Here is a 20359-nt window from a genome sequence, read left to right as displayed (position 1 = left end):
CCACACTGATTTCTCTTGATTGAGTCAACGTAGACAGAGCCTTTAGGTCTCAACCGGGCACTGTGGCAGACCCTGGAGATGCAAATATACCCAGGAAAAAATTCATTGTCTCAGAGCTGACATGATAGAAGAGGAGACCGTTTTGTAGAAAGAAATATGTATTGACACATTTTATTAGCAGCATGAACAAAGTGTAATGGAAGAAGTAATCGGACCCTCTAAGAATTATAGGAAAGAGGAAAAGTAGGATTGAGAAAGTCTTCTTGGAGGAGGTCAAAAAGAGGACAAGGGAGACAGACATAAATGAAAGTCAGAGAAATATCACATATAAGTGTGGGCAAAAAGCTCATTATCCCTCTTTTCCTTTGTTTCCTCATTGCTAAAATGGAGATCATAATACCCATTCTAAGGCTGTTACGAAGATTCATTTAGGTGATAAATTGAATGTGTATTACCTCTGTTCAAAACATTCTAATATATATTACTCCTTTGCCTTCCACCCTCCCCCACTCCACCAAAAAATAAAAAACAAAAAACCCTTATGTAAAGACCAGATGAACTCAAAATCCAAATTAAAAGCCTTGGGAGCATTAAAAGGGAAACATAAATGTAAGGTGGTTAGATACTGGAGAAAGGAGCCCAAGGTTGTCTAAGAGAGATTTGGATTCTCTCTCCTGGAATAGGCCTCCTTTTGCTCCACCATCAAAACACATTCCCAAGAGTAGAGATATTCACCAGGGTGGCCTCTCATTCACCTGACTTAAGCCTACTGCATTTTCTGCACAGAGCTACATTAAGCACACAGCCTCAGTGGCTCCCAGTATGAAATAGAGCATCCCTCAATCTCTACCTCTGAAGATTGGGGACAGTCCTTCCCAGTCACTCTTCAGCTTTAGGGGGGGTCGGTTGGTCTCAGGGACAGCTGACAGCCTTATTTAGGCAACCAGCTGCTCTGTGATACACAATGTCCTGAATGCTCAAAGTCTGGTGGATGATTCTTTTGTATCCATATAAGCAGCAGTTGGAGGAGAATCCATCAGTCCCTTTGGTAGCCTCAGGGTGTCAAGGCTGCCATTCAAATCATTACCACCATAATTATTAACCATTGTTTTAGTGAGATATCTGCTAGGCGATTATTTTTCTTTCTTTTTCTAATCGTTAAAAAACAATCAAATTTCACTGGAACAACGCTTGCCTCAAGTCACATCAACACATTTATTAAACCCCTTCTGTTTTCACAGTTCAACAGGAAGTCTTAGAGGAGGGAATACTTAAAGTATTCTCTGATTTGAAAGAATTGATAATGCTGTGAGGAAGAGGTTAGACAACAAAATAACTATAGGAAAAAGTCACACAAGTATACAATATACTGCTACAGTGTCAGAGGGGGCAATTTTATTTCCTAGATTTTATTACTACGGGGATGGGGTGCATGGAGGAGTCGCCACGGGTAAAGGATTTGGAGAAGTGGGATATTGTGGTGGGAAACTGCTTTCTTTGCCATCAGGTAAGAGAAAACCAAGGGAGCAGACAGATAATGCACTCCATTAGAGTAGCCACCAGAGTCTGACTTTTTGACAATAGAGTTCATCATTTAGGGTAAGTGTTAAAGGTAGAGCTTTTGCTTCAGGATGATGATGTGTCCTGTGTGATTCAGTGAGGTCGTCGAAGTCCCTGTCCACATTTTGAACCCATTTTTCAAGCATGCTAACCCCAAACTGTAGAGGGCTGCGCGAGTTGCTGTCACTCACCAGGCTCAATGAGGGTCCTGGACGGGATGTCTTGAGTGTGTCGTGTGTCGGCGAACGTGTACAACCACGCCTGATTGCCCCCGGGGGCTCGGGGGCTCGGGGGCTCGGCGTTAACCACACCTAAAAATGTTTACCTCCACGACCGACCTGTTTGAGGAACCCTGTTCAAAGGAGGAAAATACTAACGAACAAGGCGAGAAAGCGCGCCGGGAGCTCACAACCGCAGCAGAAACAATAGCCCGTGGAGCAGCGGGAGCTCGCTGAACTGCGGACCGCTCTGGAGCCCCCGAGGCCGAGTGGGAGCTCGCTGCGGACAGGCCCGGCCGCTGCCCCGCCCTCAGCGAAGCGCCCGGGGCTCCCCGAACGCGGGGAAGCGTAGCGACGCCCCCACCCGACGCGCGCGCTTGCGGGGGGGTGGTGTTTAGGCAGGGGTTAGGGCGCGGCAGGGTCGACGCGCGAGCAGACATCGGACCCGAGAGGGGAGAGATATCAGGGGCTCGTGCGGGCCGGGGAGCCCAGGTCGGAGGGTGGCGCTCCTGAAGCGTGAGGGTGGGAGTGAAAGCGAGAGAGGACCGGCGCAGGGAGGACACCGGGCCCAGGACGGTGTGAGAGGCGGGAGAGAACCGCTAAGCGAGCGGGTGCAAGGAGGTCCCCGGTGAGCGTAGGAATACACGCTCAGCCCTCAGCCGCCTGTGGCGGGCTGGCAAACAGACCGCGGGGGTGGGGAGTGGGGGATGACGAGACGTGACCGGAAAGTCCGGCGCGTGCCACTGCGTGGGAGCGGGATCCAGGCCTCGTCGGAGCGGACTGGAGTGGGGACTCAAGCCCACAAGGCAGGAGGGCGTCGCGTCAACAGTCCCGGCGGCCGGGCGGGGGCGAGTGCGCGTGCGCGGTTCGCGCGGCGGGAGAAGGGGGGGGAGCGGGCGTGGGGTGGCAGGAGCGCGCGTGCGCGCGGCCAGACAGCCTGGGCGACGGGTCCTGCTTGTGACGGACGGCGGCGTCCGGTCCTGCCCGTGACGGCGGTGGCGGCCGATACTGCCTGTAACAGCTGCGGCGGCTGCTTCAGACACCTGCGGCGGCGCCGGCGGCGACCGCCCGGCGGCCGCGGAGATGTTGCCCCTGGTGGTGCTGCTGCTGGGCTCAGCGTGCTGCGGTGAGTGGCCCCTCTCTCCTGGGTCGCAGACCCAGGGTGTGTGGGCTGCGTCCCGGCTGGCCCGGCGGCGCTTTGGAGAGGGTGGTCAGAGCGCGGGACACGCGGGCCCTGCTCGCGCCGGGTGCGGACGTAGGAGGGCCCGAGGGTAATCCTGCTCCCCCTTCCTTCCTTTCCCTCTTCTTCCTCTTCCCCCAGGGTGAGAGCGGGGTTTATCTCCTTCCCCCGTACTCCACCTCCAGATGCACACCGAGGAAGATTCTGAGCCGTGCATCTCACGCAAAAATTAACTGTAGAGAGAAAGGGCGCGATCAGAGGCGAGGGGTGGCAACTGTTAGGGCCCCCCCCCTTTTGCACCCCTCTTCCTCCTCGGTGCTCAAACGCATTTGGGGATGAAGAGGGAGAGTGGGAGGGCCCGGGCCTCTTGCAATAGAAGTGCGCATTTTGGGGAAGTGTGCAAGACGGGATTTCTCCTGTTTGCCCTCCCACAAGAACATAGAGTTAAAGAAACATAAAGGAACAATTAAGTTGCATTTCCAACCCAGCATTTAATCAGAAGAATCTTCTGGCCGCTTTTTTTTTTTTTAAACCCTAGAAATAAGCTACCTGGAAACTCTCCTACCCCCACGCCCTATCAACCACTTTAATATAGTCCAAATTGTACATTCAAGTTTTTCTACTTTATTTGGGCGAACCGTTTTAATAGTAATCCAGATTTCGCTTGAAATATGAAGACTATAACCTCCAGTCAAAACGTATTTGCTGCAGAGTGGGATTTGGTGTCTTTCAACACCAAAGGCGGTTGGCCCCCCTAGGCTTTTGGAATCCATTATGCTCTTTTTTTTTTTTTTTTTTTTGCGTGTGCTTCGTTTGTAAAAAGTGAGGAATGGGAATTTTCGTGGTTCTACAGTGCCTGTCACACTTTACATCTGTACAGTCTTCTGTTAACTTTTTGTAAGATTAAGTATTGAGTTTGAGTAGCGCAATTGTTACATTTAATTTTAGAATGCTAAATTAATTAGATTTTAAACTGATTATTAGCCTAAGTGTGCCATTTATAAACGCTTGTGATTTCAAGCCATTTCCATTATGCCTTTAAATCCTTGCTTACCACTTTCTCCAATCGAAACATCCTGGGTTGTTGGAGTTGTTGATATCTTTATTATCTAAAGAGTTGATAATTAGATAAGGTAGTATTTCTTGTCGTCATCATTAATGGCTTGTTACCATTACTATTACTATAGCAAAAATAATACTGCTTTCAAAAACCTGTTGTGTGATCAGAAAGCCTTCATATTGAACCAAATTACAAATTTGTAATAAAATATCACTAATTCAGACTGTTGGCATCAAAGCTAGTCTGAAGAATAAAAAAAATGTAAATCATATACTATATTAAAAACAGTGGTCCTGTTTCCAAGCAGATGGGAAAGAACTGCTATAATGGTATTTTGGGGATAAGATTTCTGCTAGGCCTTATTTAATAATAGTTAAGTCACATATAATTAGCAGTCATTTACATGCAATATTAATGTGCTCAATTCCCGACAGATTCACAGAATTCACAATTTATAGTATTTTATTGTACTTAATAATAACCTGAAAAAAAGCAAAATAGAGGCATTATACATTTGAGTTCGGCAAGTGTTGACTATAAAACAAAGTGATAGTGTTTGTCATAAGATATAATGGATTTTGTGTGTGTTTAATATGTAGTTTTAAAAAAGACAGGTATGAAGATATGATAACAGAACACAAGTCATTATCAACCAGGGTATTTAAGAGACTGAATTTAGAATTCAAAATGAGTAAAACAGTCGCAGATGTGTACGTTTATTTGTTCTGAAGTTTCATTTTGCTTTCAGTTTCATTTATAGATGACTGGTAATCAGAGGCATTTTTTGGAAGCCACTTAGTTTCAGTTGACCTTTGTCGTAAAAGAAGTTACCTGAAATGCTCCTTCCGTCTACTTACAGGCAAACTGCAACCCCCCTATTGGTTTATAAGACGCAGAATGAATTACTACCCTCCTTTCCTCCCCCGCCCCCTATAAGTCCAATTATACTTCGTTTAAAAGCACATCAGTAGTTTCAGTATTTTTTACTAACTGGCAAATAAAACTTGACTTAGGTAATGACAGTGACATGGACTGTCTTTTCAGTGGTTGAATAATTTTTCTTTGTTTGAAGTGAGTTTTTAAAATCAAGGGTGCACATGATTAGAAAACAGTTTTATTGTCTAAGCCTGGTAGTAATTTGTCTTGCTTAAATGAAAATGTTTTCTCTTAAAGAATATATTACTTTTAAACACAAGTTGTTATTTTAAGGAAGTAAACGCCTATTTAAAAGTATTTATTTATGGGGCCACCCCAGCAGTCTAGAGGCAGTGTGTTAAAGCATTACACTAAATGCCTACTGTTAGGACACTTGCTCATGCTGTCATCTGTATTTTGGCAGATGTTTTATCTTTGCCACTGAATTGTTAATGGAGATTTGAAAGGCCAGGTTCTAAAGAAGAAAAGTAGGTGTTTTTCCTAAGTTTGATAAATATTCTAAGTCCACACTAATCACTCATATTATTAAAACCAAGTTTGCATTTCTTAATGTTCATTCACCTAAAGCCAAATAAGCAGTTTTTAATACTTTAATGTTCTTTTTGTGGTACAGTTTTCATATAAGCATTTTAGCCATCTTTTAGGTTTTTGCTGTTAGCTTTTTATACAAGATAAAAATCTCTATATTTTGATGTCTTGTATCTCAGCCTAATACAATGCACTCTTGGGTTGTCATGAAGCAAATTTTACGTTGTGTCTTAGTGCAGATAGTTCTTCCATGATAGAAGAACAAGAATAATAGTGTAGGGTTGATTTTGTTAAACTCATTGTAGTACTAAAGTAAAAAATAGAGAGCACCCAAGAAATTTGATCCTGATATACCTAGACTGAGGCAATAGAACCTGGATTTTTCTCCTTCATAGTTACATAGAGTTGAAACAGAAATTATAGTTCTACCCTCCTCTGAATATTGCATTCCTTATCTATGGGACAGTTAGATAAGACTCAGAATCTGATCAACCCCAGGGTTTGAGATTCAAATTAAGAGAATAAATGTGCATATTTGAATACGTGTCACACTTACGGATTAAAGGCAAAGCAAGGCATTTGGCAAGTGCAGGGTCTGTCAAAACTGCTTTTTCCGTTGCAAGCAAGTATGAGCCCATGCTATGTTCTAAGCACTTTGCAAGGCCCTCTTGGTTATAACATAAATTTCAGATTGTATGCCTCTCAGTAACTTAAAATGTAGTTTATAAAGAGTAGGGATTTTTGTTTGTTTTTATCTCTTGGTGACATCTAATATATTTTAAATGCTAGATAAGCCCATAATTCTGGATGTTACTGACTTGAAACTGCTCTCTGTCCTGTAATTCTAGGTTTATCACTTCTGTTCTTACAAGGCCACTTTAAATCTAGTAGGGAATTACTTTGAGTCAGAACTAAACACTCTGTGGACATGCCTATTTTACCCTAGACCTTATTTGGTCTCTGTTGAGGAGAGATCTGTCTGAATCCCCCTTTTTGACCCTAATTCTAACCTGATTCAGTTTGAGACCTTCGTTCTTCATAACAGGGTCTTGATCTGATGGCAATAACTGGTAGGATTCATTTTCAGCAGGTATCTTTGTTCACGAGCTTTGCTTCTTTTACCTTAGTGACTGTTGGGCTTCTTCCCCATTCCTTGAACATCCATTTCAAGCAGATAATTAACTTCCTACTCTACTGCAAAAAATAGTGATGTGTGGTGTGGACTCTCCAAGCTTCCCTCCCACCATTACTAAACTTATCTACAATATCTTAAGCAACCATCTCATTCTCTTCCCTCCCCCAGTTTCAGAAGTATACCTATTCACCTTTCCAAGGAAGGGTTCACCTTTCTACAGCTCTTTCACTTTCACCATTTTGGAGACCTGCTCAACTCAGCTTAATTCTTCAGTCTTTCATCTTAGATCTTTCCCTCTCCATTGGTTCCTTCACTTTAGCTTGCACACATGCTCAAGTTTTACCCCATATTACAAACAAACAAGAAGAACCAAAAAACCTTGCCCTGGCCCCTGTCTTTACACTTTTCCTGTTGCCTTCTCTCTCTGCTTTCTTACACTGCAAAATTTATTGAAAGAGAATGCCTCTTCATTCTTCCCTCTCATTCCCTTCCCAAATGCAATCTAACTTTTGATCCCACTAGTCTGTTGACATTGCTGTAGATAAAAAAGCTAATGAAGAAGTTTTCAATCTAGAGGCTGATTTTACTCATACTATTTAACATCAATTTTGTCCACATGAAGACCCTTCTTTGATGTCCTCAGTGGTATTTTTTGCTGCTCTCACTTCTTTTTCTCACTTCATTAGTTTATTCCTCTTTAATGATTTTTCCATAAATATTGGCATTCCCCAACATTTTATTCTCTGGTTCCTGCTCTGTTTGCTTTGCAGGGACTTTCTGGGCAATCTTGTTTATGCTCACAGTTTCACTTACCAGCTGTGATCTTGGTGATTCCCAAGTCTTCATTGCTCTGACCTTTCTTCTTAAATCCAGATCCATATGTCCTGGGGTCTACTGGACATCCTCGTTTCATTGTACCACAGGTACTTTAATACTCAGTCTATTAAATATTGAAAGAAGATTCCCCTGTAAATCTCCAAAATCTCTTTTCTCTATAAAATCCACAATATAGCTTGAAACGGGGAAGGGGGTGTTGTTAAAGTATATTAGGCAGTTACGCATGCTTTTAGTAAACAGTTTTAATTCTTTCCTCTTCTCCCTTATTTCCCACATCCAACTTATGTTGATATTCTTTGGTTTTTACTGTAATGTTTTGGCCTTCTCTCCAGATGTCAATTACCTGGACTATTACAGTGATCTCTTGAGGTCTCTTTTCCCATCTCCCTTCCTGCCCTCAGTTCACCCTTCATGCTGCTGTATTATTTTTTTAAATGCAAGTAAATCTGCATATTTTGCTGTTGCTTATATTATCAAGTCCCAGTTCCTCAGAATGACATTCAAAAGCCTTTACACTATTTCTTAACCATCCCTTTTTCCTAGAGTTCACTTGAAGAATCTTCTGCCTCCAATTATTCATTTTTCCTCATTCCTCTGCACATGTTATGTACTCTGCCTAGAAAGCCTTTCCTTTTCTATATAATTCCTACTCATCCTTCAAGACCTAGTTTAAACATCATCCTTCAGGAAGATCATTCTTAAACACATTCATGTAATTTTTAAGAAACTCTTCCATGCAATCTGCAACTGACTTGATCGAGATTTTCCATTAAAATATGTAGCTTCTCGATTCTATAATCAGGTCTATTGACGTGAAAAGCAGTGGAAGATTCTCTTGACAAATGGAAGAAGAGTGAATCCTCTCTGATACAGTTTTCCTTTCTTGGGATTCATACTTTAAATGCTTTACATTTTTGAGGAATGTATTGGTTTGTACTTGCTGGACCCTGGATCCATAGGATACCAAATGAAGACATTGTCCTTCTTTCTCTACCTTTTGAGCCTAATGGAGAGATGAGTTAAGTAAAACAGTAATTTCAAGATTCAGTAGTAAGTGCAGTGACAACACTTGAACAGGGGGCAATGGGAGCAATAAGGAGGGAATGGACACGATTGAGCAGTGGTAGGGAAGAGGAATAGGATTGAACATGTCCCTTGTGTTCTAGCAGGAAGAACTAAAGTTAGCAAACTATAGCTGCCATTTATTGAACATTTCCTGTGTATGCGAAAGCACTGCAATAAGAACTTAATATTTATTTTCTCATTAAGTCTTAACAAAGTCTCTATGAGGTATACACTTCCTTAATTCACATTTTGTGGATGAGGAAACTGAGCTACAGAGGTTAAATAACTTGCCAAAGGTTATACAACTAGAAAGTGCCAAGTCTTGAGCCAAGGTCTGACTCCACAGTGTGTGCTCTTACCTGGACACCAGATGAAGTGTTTGCCAGCATGTCCAAAGGCATGGATGGGGATGAGAGGGCGTTTGCATATTCATGGAATTGCAGGGGTCATTATGATTGGAGCTTAGTTTGGAAATGAGGGAGTACAGGAGGTGGGGCTGGACAGGATGAAGGACTAGTTTGTATTCCATGCTAATGCACTTAGAGTTTAGCTTGAAACGGGGAGGGAGGTGTTGTTAAAGTATATTACGCAGAAGAGTGCACATTTGCATTTAGAACAGTTATTTTGAGAACTGTGGAAAATACATTGGGGCTGAGATGGGAAAACGTTGAGGCTGGAGGTAGGGAGCTAGTTAAAAGGTATGACAATATCGCAAAAGAGAGATTCATACAACAGACATTGGATTGAGGAACCATTAAATAGGTTGAGCCTACTAAGAATTCTTCATAGCTAAGGAGAGGGAGGAATCTAGCATGATTTTTATTAGGTCCAGGTCTGGTTGACTGATAACAGAAAATACTTTGGATGGTGAGGATTTGGGAGGAGGCTAGGAGGAGGGTAAATAGGTTTTTGGACAGGTTGACTTTGAATTAACTGTAGTACATTCAAATGGAAGTACAGCAGACAGTTGACTTTTCAGGTCTGCAGTTAAGGAGAAAGGGGGGCCTGGCTAAACAGAAAGTGTGTAGGTAGTTATAACTGTGGAGTAAGAGAGAATGGTGGGCCCCAGGGGGTTGGGAGGAGGGCGGTGCTGGATATGAAGTTTTGAGGAACACTAATATTTATTGTGAGTCAAGGAATAGATTTCAATAAAGAAAGAAAGCTCTAATGGGGTGGACAAAGCAATAAGAGGAAATTCAAAATCAAGAGCTATCACAGAGGCCAAGAGATAAGAGCAAAAAAGGAGCTGCCTACTGGCTCAGGAACTATAGAGTAGTCAAGATAGTAAAAACCGTGCACATTCCATTTTTCACAAGGGATTGTTGGGGGCTTTGGCACGAACTGTTGTAGTGAAGAAGAGGTAGAGGCCAGGTGGCAGAGATTTAAGAAGTGAATAGGAGGTAAAGAAATGCATTTAGACTATTATTTTAGGATGCTAGGGAAGAGAGAGACAAGTATGAGTGATTTTTAAAAAGTTGGTTAATATTTAAGCATTTCTTTTATGTTAAAAAACACCTATGAATGGCATGGCGGGTGTAGGAAGCTGATAATCAACTAGGGAAAGTCCTTGGGGTGACTAGTGGGTGTGGAGGCAGAAATGAAAACTAATGGGTGAAGGGATACAATTGTGAAGAGGAGGAAGGTGAGGGGGGTGTGGATAGTTGGGGTTGCAGGTAACTTTGTAGGTGGGAAGTATTGGAAGCTTCTGGCTTCTCATCTAAAGGACTCAAATTAAGAAATACAGCTTCTTTGGAGAGTATAGGATAAGCTTTTGCAAAAGGGGAGTGATATAAGGGTTACAAAGGAGAGAGAGAGGTTTTGCATGGAACATATAAAAAGGTAAATGATTAAAGGCCCAGATGGGCGGGAGCTGTGACAATCTTCTGTTGTTCCCCTAGTAGCAATGCAAATTTTCTTAGAAATCTGTAAGACTGATTACTCTCCTGCCCATCTATAGCACTTTGTTCATACCAAAGGATAGCACTTATGACCTCCTGTTATAAAAAGTATGTATCATTGTTCCAAATGAGAATTGGAAGCTTCCAAAAGATAATCTCCGGTTTTTTTCCTTCATTGTATCCCCTTATCCTATCACAATGTTTCAGATCAGGTAATTCTCAGTAAGTGTTTGTTGCATTTGTACATTTCAGAGCTAGACTTGTGTGCTGTGACTACCATGTATTGAGACTTCTCTGAAACATGTAATAGCTGTTTTCAGGACTGTGGTCTGAGATGGTTTCAATTGGTGGTCTGTATTTACAGAGGTTGTGAAGTCCAGTATTTTTGGCATTTTATATAAAATAATTTCCCCATTTCATTTGTTAATTTATCTGTAGCTCTTGCATCACTGATGGTTAGTTATATTTACTTATTCCTATCTGATTTAGATTGCTATAGGCATTTCTTGATTAATCAGGTTCCTTATGTTAATTATCTGTGTACTTTTATTTGCTCTCTATATTTTAAATCTTGTTTTTTCACTTTGATGTTTCATCAGAAAGCAGTAGGAAAAAGAAGGAAAACCCAAATCAGATAATTTTACTACTTAATAGTTTTGTTTTTTTAATAAATGTTTATAGAGGGTGAAGCTGTAGTTAACAGCTGGTGGAGTGACATTTTTGGACTACCCTTATTTATTAATTAACACAAGGGTTATTCAAGTTATGGCTTATCTAGGTCAATTTTACTTTGAATTTTATTAATAGCATTTATTCTACTTAAACTGCTTCAGCTATAAGATTGTTTTATTGCAACAAAAAATGCAGTACAGTTAGTGCTTTCTGTATTCTTTAGAAAATTCATTCTCTGAACATAAGATGAAATTGTGGAGTTTTACCAACCACTTCTTACTTAGAGCCTTCTAAAAAAGTTTGCTAGGATAACTGAGCTCTTTACTTATATCTATTTATTAAAGGGTAATTTTTAGAAATAATTTTTTAAATCTTGACTCAAACAAATACAAAATGATCACATATCAAAGATTTTATTTCACATGTTAATTAGCAAGTAAACCAGCAAGATGATAAAAACGTCTCAGTTTTAAAAGAAAATTTAGAGAACAGACACATTTATAGGCAATCAGGAATGGTGAAATGAATTTTCAAATAGATGCAATATTATCCTCAAGGCAATAAAACATGGTTTTTTGAAATCTTCTCTTCTTCCGCCAGGGAGAAGTGAATTGCAGAACAAAGTTTATTTGTATCTCTGTGGACACAAATCATTTGCATTGCCATCAGTTTTACCAAATTGTAAAATAGCTCAGACAGATAAACACAGTGAAAGGCATAGGCCCCTACAGAATGAAATATTCCCAAGGAATTTGTCACACAATTCCCAGCACTCCATTGAAAGGACACTCAGTAATCTTTGTGTCCATTTCAAAACCTTTCGCTATATTTTCTGACACTTTCCTTTCTTTCTGATTCCAGCATCATACTTTTTTCTCTCCTTTTTTTAAAAAAGATTTATTCATGGGGCGCTTGGATGACTCAGTCGGTTAAGCGTCTGCTTTTGGCTCAGGTCATGATCCCAGGATCCTGGGATGGAGCCCCACATTGGGCTCCCCGCTCAGCACGAACTCTGCTTCTCCCTCTCCCTCTTCCTCTGCTACTGCTCGTGTGCTCTCTCTCTCTCTCTTTCACTTACTTTCTCAAATAAATAAAATCTTAAAAAAAAAGATATATTCATTTATATAAGAGAGAAGTGGGGGGGGGGGCGGGCAGACGGAGAGAGAAAATCTCAAGCAGACTCCCTGCTCAGTGCGGAGCCCGCTGTGGGGCTCAGTCCCACAACCCTGAGATCATGACCTGAGCCGAAACCAAGAGTCTGACACAACCAATTGAGCCACCCAGGCACCCCTACTTCTCTCCTTTTTGTACACTATAGTTCCTCCCCTCCCTACCCCCAGTTTTTCTTTCTCAGGGAAGACAGTTCCCAAGCCCAAGGCTTCGAAGAATGCAGCTGGAAGTCCAGGTTTGCCTGAGGCTTCCTAATATTTGGATGGCAAGAAATGTAGAGAAGTGGGAAGAGGTGAGCTATGGATATCCCCAAGGCTAGTTCAAACTGCAAATTCCCAGAAATAAAACAGTTTGGACCTGCCAGTCAGAGAAGGTCCAGATCATTACAGTAAAATGCCATATCCCCTAACTTTTATAGTATTACCCCTCATGTTTATAGCACAGTATTGTTAGCACTTGCCCAGGTATTTTCTCCTTTGATGCTCACCACAATTCTGTTAAGTAGCCCAGTGTTCGTTTTTGATCCTCTTATTCACAGAGAGTAAGCCAAGGCATAGAAAAGTTAAATGAACTGCTTAATTTGTACTCAGGCTTTCTGAACATTGTCCACTTCATATTCCACTATGCATCCTAGCATTCAACTCAGTGGGCAGTTACTGAATAATAATTATGTTCCTAGGATAATAACATCCGATGCTCCTGATTTTTATTCCCATTTTATAAATGTAGAGAGAAGAAATCTTAAGGATGAACTATTGAAGTTGATGTTTTATTTGTATTTGTTAGTGCTTTGTTTTTTGAGGGAGGAGCCCGCTAACTACTTAGGTAAAAGAATTGATAAATGGCTGAACAGTATGGAAGACAGCTATAATTTCTCCATATTCTCATACATATTAGATGAAAGGTAAGTGAATTTCCTTTTGCAGCCCCTCTTTTGTAAGGCAATGATAGTTTATTCTCTGGAAGAGAATTGATAGAATACAGTAGTCCACCTTACCTGTAGGGGATACGTTCCAAGACTGCCAGTGGATGCCCGAAGCCACAGATAGTTCCAATCCTACATACACTATTTTTTTCTATATGTATCTATGATTAAATTTAATTTATAAATTAGGCACAGTAAGAGATTAATAACAATAACTAATAATAAAATAGAACATTATAACAATGTGCTGTAATAAAATTTATGTGAATGTGGTCTCTCTCAAATATCTTATTGTACTATACTTACCCTTCTTCTTATGATGACGTGAGATGATAAAATGCCTACATGGTGAGATGAAGGATGTAGGCAATGTGATGTGACCTAGAGTTAGGCTACTTATAGATTGTCTGATCATGTGTCAGAAGGAAGACAATCTGCTTCCAGACTGTGGTTGACCACGGGTAACGGAAACCAAAGAAAGCATAGCCATGGATAGGAGAGGACTAGTATATATCCTATTTATTAGCAGTACCTGCTCTTGGTATTAACTTGTTTCTTAGCTTTTTTTTGAGCGGTTTATGGTTTCAAGGAGGAAGAATACCTGTAATACATATTTGGAAATTGTTCCATAGTTTCAGTGAAATATAGGGGTGGGAAAGTGCCTTTCTATTGTATATAATCCTTTCTATACATACAAAATGACTGTTGCTGGCTGTATTTTGCAATGGGAAAATAGCCATAGAGAATGTTTTTTCTCCTTAGCATTCTAAGACTTTCCATCCTCGTGGAGAGATGTGATGTGATTCATCTGGTTTACTTTTTTGTATTAAAGTAGACCCCGTCATCTTTTTTGGAAATGCAACATAAGGATAAACTTCCTATCAGTTTAGCAAGTTCTATTTAGAGGAAGTATATACTGAATATAATATTTGCTTTGATTTTCTGTTCAAAATTTTTCCATGGTTAGGTCACTATTTTTCTACATCAGTCAGTAGGCAGTAATGATTACTTCAAAGCTCCAAAGCCAGATACTACACCTTCATGTTCCAACGGGGTTGCTGAATTTATTCCCAAGATGTATGGTAATGTATACTTTGTATTACTGAGATTGAATAAGTAAAAGTTACAATGTTGTCTACCAGCTGTGCACATTAATATTAAAATAATTTGGATTTTTTTCACCTTGCCTGTCTTCTCTGTAGTTGCACTATTTGCTTAAATGAACAAGTGAAACATTACTCTTTATCTTAAGGATTTGTAACAACTTGAAGTATAGAATTCTATAATGAAATGAAACAATTTTCTTTTTCTTTTTCAGGTTCAGCTCAGCTAATATTTAACATAACCAAATCTGTAGAATACACTGCTTGCAATGAAAGTGTTACCATCCCATGCTTTGTTAATAATGTGGAGGCAACAAACATTAATGAAATGTATGTAAAGTGGAAATTAAAAGGAAAAGACATTTTCACCTTTAATGGAGCTCTACAAAAGACCACTCATGGCGATAAGTTTAAGAGTACAAAAATCGTACCACAAAAATTACTAACTGGCATTGCCTCTTTGGAGATGGATAAGGAAGAAGCTGTTGTAGGAAACTACACTTGTGAAGTAACTGAATTAAGCAGAGAAGGCGAAACCGTCATAGAACTAAAATACCGAATTGGTAAGATTTCTATAAAAGCTTCCCATTTATTTGTCGTGTAGCATCCTGATCCTGTTAGAAATGGGGCAGAATGGGCCTAGGTACTCTTTGAATCAAAAGCAGGCTATTAATAATAAATGTTGATGTAATGTTAACAGCTTTAAGGTCATGAGTTTTATATTATTTGCTCTTCTGCTTTTCAGAGTAAAACCCCTTTGTTGTTGGCTAATTTGTATATTGTGTGGTTCTCAAACTTTTGTTCCAAGGACTGTTCTGTTTGGGTGAGCAGTCCTGAGGTCATCTACTCTGTATTTCTGTTTGCTGCCATCAAAAGTACTTTCTTTCCTATGATTAATTTTCCAGTCTCTTTCCAATTATTTGGCCTTTTTTTTTTTTTTAACCTTACACTTTGATCAAGGGTTGACAAGTCCTGGCCATGTCCCCTTTGCAGAGAATAGATTAGAAGGAGAATCAGGAGATTAAAAAATCAGGTTATCATAGATTTGTCCTTGAGGTTTCCTGTGCTTAGCTTTGCTTTGGTATTTTTTTCACTGGCCAAGATTTAGAAGAACTAGAGATCCAATTCAGTGTATCTGAATTCAGCCTTGATTATAGCACCATGATTCTGCTTTTTCTTCACAAACTTGGCTTGGTGAGTTGTATAAAGCAGTAGTTAGCTGAAGTAAACAGCCTGCTTTCTTTTCTATTCTTTCTCAGCCAGCTGATTTCTTCAACTACATACAAGTGCATTATGACTCTCTGTTTTGAAATATGTTTACAATCACTAGACATATTACTGATTTTAGGATTAGACCATGCTTTGAGAACCTCTGCTTTAGATGGGACTAGAACAATTCAATTGTATCAACTCTTTACCTTCTATTCTTCTAGTGTTCGTGGTTATAAAATGTCTGTTACCAGATTGAGAGTGGGCTGTTTAGTTTGATGGAATATTTTGACATGGTTTAGGATTAGGAATCAGGAGATCTGAATTCTATCCCCTATTCTGCTACTTAATTATTTGCCTATATGATCTTGAGAAGTTTCTTCTCTTGAGTCCAAGTAACCTTATCTCTGGGATGGGGGTGAAAATAGATCCCTGCTTTTGTGTGTCCTCCAGTATAATGAGCATCAGCTGAGATCTCTTGTGTGTAAGTTCTGTGTCAACCAGAGTGCTTTGCAAATGGTTGTGTTCCTGGGATGTTTATTTTATGAAGTAAGATAAGTTGTTGAAGCTGGCCTGGGGTATTGTGAGAGGGATTTCTGTATAGTGAGGAATGGGCAGGAGGTAGCTTAGAGCAGGTTGGCAGAATTTGGAAGGTGTTTCTGCTAGAAAATCTCTTACATTGTAACTTTTATAAATTGATATTTATTTGGACTAAGGAGCTTTTTAAAAAAAATGTATGCCTTTCAGCAGGGTCTAATCATTCAAACACAGCGACTGGAATTAGATAATCTACTACCTAGCTGAAATTTTTCTGAAGGAATGTATACTTTTGTGGGAATGGAAAAATAAGACCGGGGGGAAGCAGTAATTTTGGAGTGTAGTGTCAGTCACTGAGGCAAACTGTTAAACTCTAGATATGAAATTTGAAAGGTTTGGCAGTGGAGTGAAGATGGATGGGGAAGAAATACCAATATCTGAGATGAAGACAAAGTTTGTAATTTTATAAAAGTGTGATTATTTTATCTTTGTTTTCAAAGTACCCTGTTAAAAAATGAGTTGTACTTACCTTTCGGGCCATTAAAATGAGAAGGTATTGTTTTGTTGCAGAGAATGTAGAAAACTCTACCAGAGGTCTCAGACATTTGACTTTGCACCCAGTTTTATTTTTTGAAATAATTAAAGGTTCATAGGAAATTGCAAAGATAGAACAGAAAGGTGCTATCTACTCTTTGCCCAGTTTCCCCCAGTGATTACTTCTTATGTCACTGTAGTAAAATATCAAAACCAGCAGGTTCACAATGGTACAATGTGTGTGTATTTCTTTGTCATTTTATCACATGTATATATTTAAGTAACCACCACCACAATCAAGATACAGAACTACTACTCCATGGACACAAAGATCTCCCTCATGCAGCCTCTTTATAGTCACCTTCCCCTCCCCAACTACCCCCAGCCTGGCAAGCATTAATGTGGTCTCTGTGGCTGTGATTTTGTCATTTCAACAATGTTGTATAGGTGGAATCATACAGTATTTTGAGATTGGCTTTTTTCAGTCAGCACAGTGCCCTTGAGAACTATACAAGTTGTTGCTTGTATCAGTAGTTCATTCTCTATCTATGTGTCTCTGTCTGTCTGTCTCTCTCTCGGCTAAGTAGTAGTATTCCATGGTATGGGTATATCACAGCTTGTTTAACCATTCACCTATTGTAGGACATTTTGGTTGTTTCCAGCTTTTGGCTTTTACAAATGAAGCTGCTATGAACAGTTGTGTACAGGTTTCTCTGTGGACATAGTCTTCTTCATTTCTCTGGATAAATGGCCAGAAGTATGATTACTGGGTTATACGTAAGTGTACGCTTAGTTTTTAAAGAAACTGCCAAACTGTTTTCCAGAGTGATTTTTTCATTTTACATTCTTAACAGCAGCATATGAGCGATCTAGTTTCCCCACATCCTTGCCAGCATCTGGTGTTGTCTCTGTTTTATACCCATTTTTGACTGGAGAAAGAAAGAAACCTCCTCTGCTCAAAAATGTTAATTTGGGGCAGGACTCTTACTGTAGAATATAAAGTTACTGTAGTAGAGATATGTACCCATCATGTGGACTTTGGGGATTTAGGCGGTAGAAACCATTTTTACTATGTTGTGGTTTTTTGCAAATGTAGGCATAAAGGAGGAATAGAAATTACTTAATAGAGAATTCTACTTAGTGGAATATGGAGTAATGGTGACCATTTGTGTTCTTTTTTTGAGCACTAAGACGGAATATGTGCAAGCACTATATATGAATTAGAGTTTTATATGCCTCTGGTGTCTATGTATAGTATCGTACCATGCAAGGAGCACAGGACTTGAATTTAGAAAGCTTTTTCTATACTTTACCATTTTCTAGTTTAAGAAGACTTGTTTCAGAAACTCAGCCTATGTGATCCTCAGTTTTGTCTGTAAAATGGGGATACCATCTCCATGACAGAATTGTTTGAGATGTATGTAAGTTAATATCTCTCTTTCTTAAAAGGATTTATTGAGTCCCTGCCATGTGCCAGGCACTGTGCTAGACACTATGGATTCAGCGATGACTAAGACATGATCCCTACTTTGAAGGAAATGATAGCAGTATAAATAAGAACAGTAAAATAATCTAACATTTATTTGAGCACATACAATATACTTCATGTATGTTGTATCCTGTGATCCTCTCAAGAACTGTAGGAGATAGACATGGGTCTTATCATTTAACAGATGAGGAAACAGGTTAGATTTAAACTACTTGTTCAAGATTTGAGTCACAGCCAGGATTTTAACCTAGATCTGTCTGTCTTCAAAACCCAAGATGTTTACCACCACGCTATATGGTTTCTTTGAAAACACCTTGTAAATAACTAAATACTAAATGTAAATAATAGTTATAAAATTTGTCATTAATATCTGTATTGATATTATTAATAATACAAAAACGTGGAGGCTTAAAATTTTACATTTCTCCAAGTAAGTTATTAAGGTTTTGTTTTAAAAAAGTAAGTTCAAATTCAGTAGAGTTGCCATTTCCATCATTGTCAACATGATACACATTATGCTCATGATGTTGGCATGAGGGCATTGCAAGATCCTTTCAATAGTTCTCTAGTGCTGTGTAACAAATAACAAGTGTATTGGCTTAAAAACAGTACCCATTTATTAGCTCACAGTTCTGTAGGCCACAGTTCTGGTCGTGGTGTAACTAGGTTCTCCCCAAGAAGTCTTACGAGGCTAAAATCAAGGTGTCGACCAGGCTGTGTTCTCATATGGAGTTCAGGGTCCTGTTCCAAGCTTACATGATTGTGGCAGAATTCAGTTCCTTGTGATTATGGGATGGAGGTCCCCGTTTCTTTGCTGGATGTCCACTAGGGGCTTCTCTCAGCTCCTGGAGGTTGCCTCATTCCTTGCCACATGGCCTCTTCCATATGTAAACTCAGCCGAGAAGATCCTTCCTCTTGTAGAATCCCTCTCACATATTGAATTCTTTTCCAGGAAGACCACAGACCCTTATTTTAAGGGCTCATTTGATTAGACCAGACCCCTCTCTCCCATAGGCAATTGCTCTTTTGTGAAGCCAACAGGTTGGGCACCTTAATCACATCATCAAAATCCCTTTTGACATATGACACAACATAATCATGGGAATGAAATCCATCATAGTCACTGTCCCATCCCTTCTTCAAGGGGGAGGGAATTACAAAAGGCTGATTGCAGGGAGCAGGGATTTGGGGAGCCACCTTAGATTTCTGGGTGATGTAAGTAATCAGGGACTGTAGCCTCACAAAGTTGACACCTCAAAAAAGTCATCACAATCCTGAAACATCAAGTAAAAATTTGGCTTGAATTTTAGTGTTGGGAATTTTATCGTGATCTTCTTTTGTGGAAACTGGTGTTTGTGAAGGTTTACCATGTATATATTTGAAGGAAAGGCACACTTACACTGATTAAAGTGATCTTTTCACTTTTTCCAGTTATCCCATTTTGTACACAGTGATAAAGGAAAGAAGTACTGGGTTTTTATAACACTTAGGCTGGGAAGAAGAATTTAAACACTCATTCATAGACCATACCTCTTAATATCATTTCTTTGCTTTTCCACTAATGAGTTCATCTTCCTGAGAGCCACACTACCTGAACAGGAATTGGGGAAGAGTAATGGGCAGAGTTGTCAGCCATAGCTTGAATGGAATAGCATTGCCTTTGGATTATCTTTCTTATTCCTAAAGTGGAAAAATATCTGATATTGTTCTTAGTCTATTTTAAGCTTATTTCTTAGTGCCATAGACATTCAAAATTTGAGAAGGACCTTAGAGAAGTATCTTGTCTCTTTTCTCCCATTGAGGAACAAAAGTTAAAGTCATCTGACAATAGTACCAAAACAAATCAATAGCTTAATGGCCATATAAGTGGTTTTATATAAAACATGGGCTTTTTTCCCCCCAGCATCTCATTTGGTTCTTGAATGTCCAATGTGGTGATCCTCAGACTCTCCATCTTAACAAATTAGAGAGAGGTAACACATTCATGTCAGTGAGAAGAGATAAATTATGGCCCAGGTGTGCAGCAGTGATTTTGAACTGAGAGAATGACAGAACACCCCCTCCATACATGTGTGCGTGCTCACACACACACGCATTTACTATGGAGAAAATACTAAAATCTTGGGGTGAGGCTGAGAGGGGAGTGTATGTGAAATTTGAATAAACCTTCTGATAAGTTTCAATTAAGAATCACTTAGACAATGGTATTTTTTGTTTTACAGTCCCACCTTCTGTATGTCACTGAAATGTCCCTTACACTTTTTTTTTCCACAGAGAGTCTTGGAATCCTCCAGTAATCATTT

At 39.8% G+C, this 20359-nt stretch overlaps 1 protein-coding gene and 1 long non-coding RNA gene across 9 annotated transcripts in view; one reads left to right on the top strand and one right to left on the bottom strand.

Annotated features, from left to right (window-relative positions):
• LOC118520321 (uncharacterized) overlaps positions 1-2632 on the bottom strand; it is a 121268-nt gene extending 118636 nt beyond the window's left edge. The window contains exon 1 of the long non-coding RNA XR_004909604.2: positions 1752-2632. This is a non-coding gene — a long non-coding RNA (uncharacterized LOC118520321). The remainder of the gene's footprint in view (positions 1-1751) is intronic.
• Positions 2633-2715: 83 nt separating this feature from the next.
• Positions 2716-20359, top strand: part of CD47 (CD47 molecule) — a 50022-nt gene continuing 32378 nt past the window's right edge. For all 8 annotated transcript variants that reach the window (XR_013445088.1, XR_013445087.1, XR_013445090.1 and 5 more), the window contains exons 1-2: positions 2716-2904; positions 14503-14850. Coding sequence is in view for 5 of the 8 variants with exons in the window: in XM_036068329.2 (XP_035924222.1) it covers positions 2862-2904; positions 14503-14850 (391 nt within the window). In the remaining 3 variants the exon portion in view is untranslated. The remainder of the gene's footprint in view (positions 2905-14502; positions 14851-20359) is intronic.

The sequence above is a fragment of the Halichoerus grypus genome, chromosome 1 (assembly GCF_964656455.1).
Source record: "Halichoerus grypus chromosome 1, mHalGry1.hap1.1, whole genome shotgun sequence".
NCBI lineage: Eukaryota > Metazoa > Chordata > Mammalia > Carnivora > Phocidae > Halichoerus > Halichoerus grypus.
The sequence above is the reverse complement of the archived record's forward strand: the minus strand, read 5'-3'. Positions and strand labels throughout refer to the sequence as shown.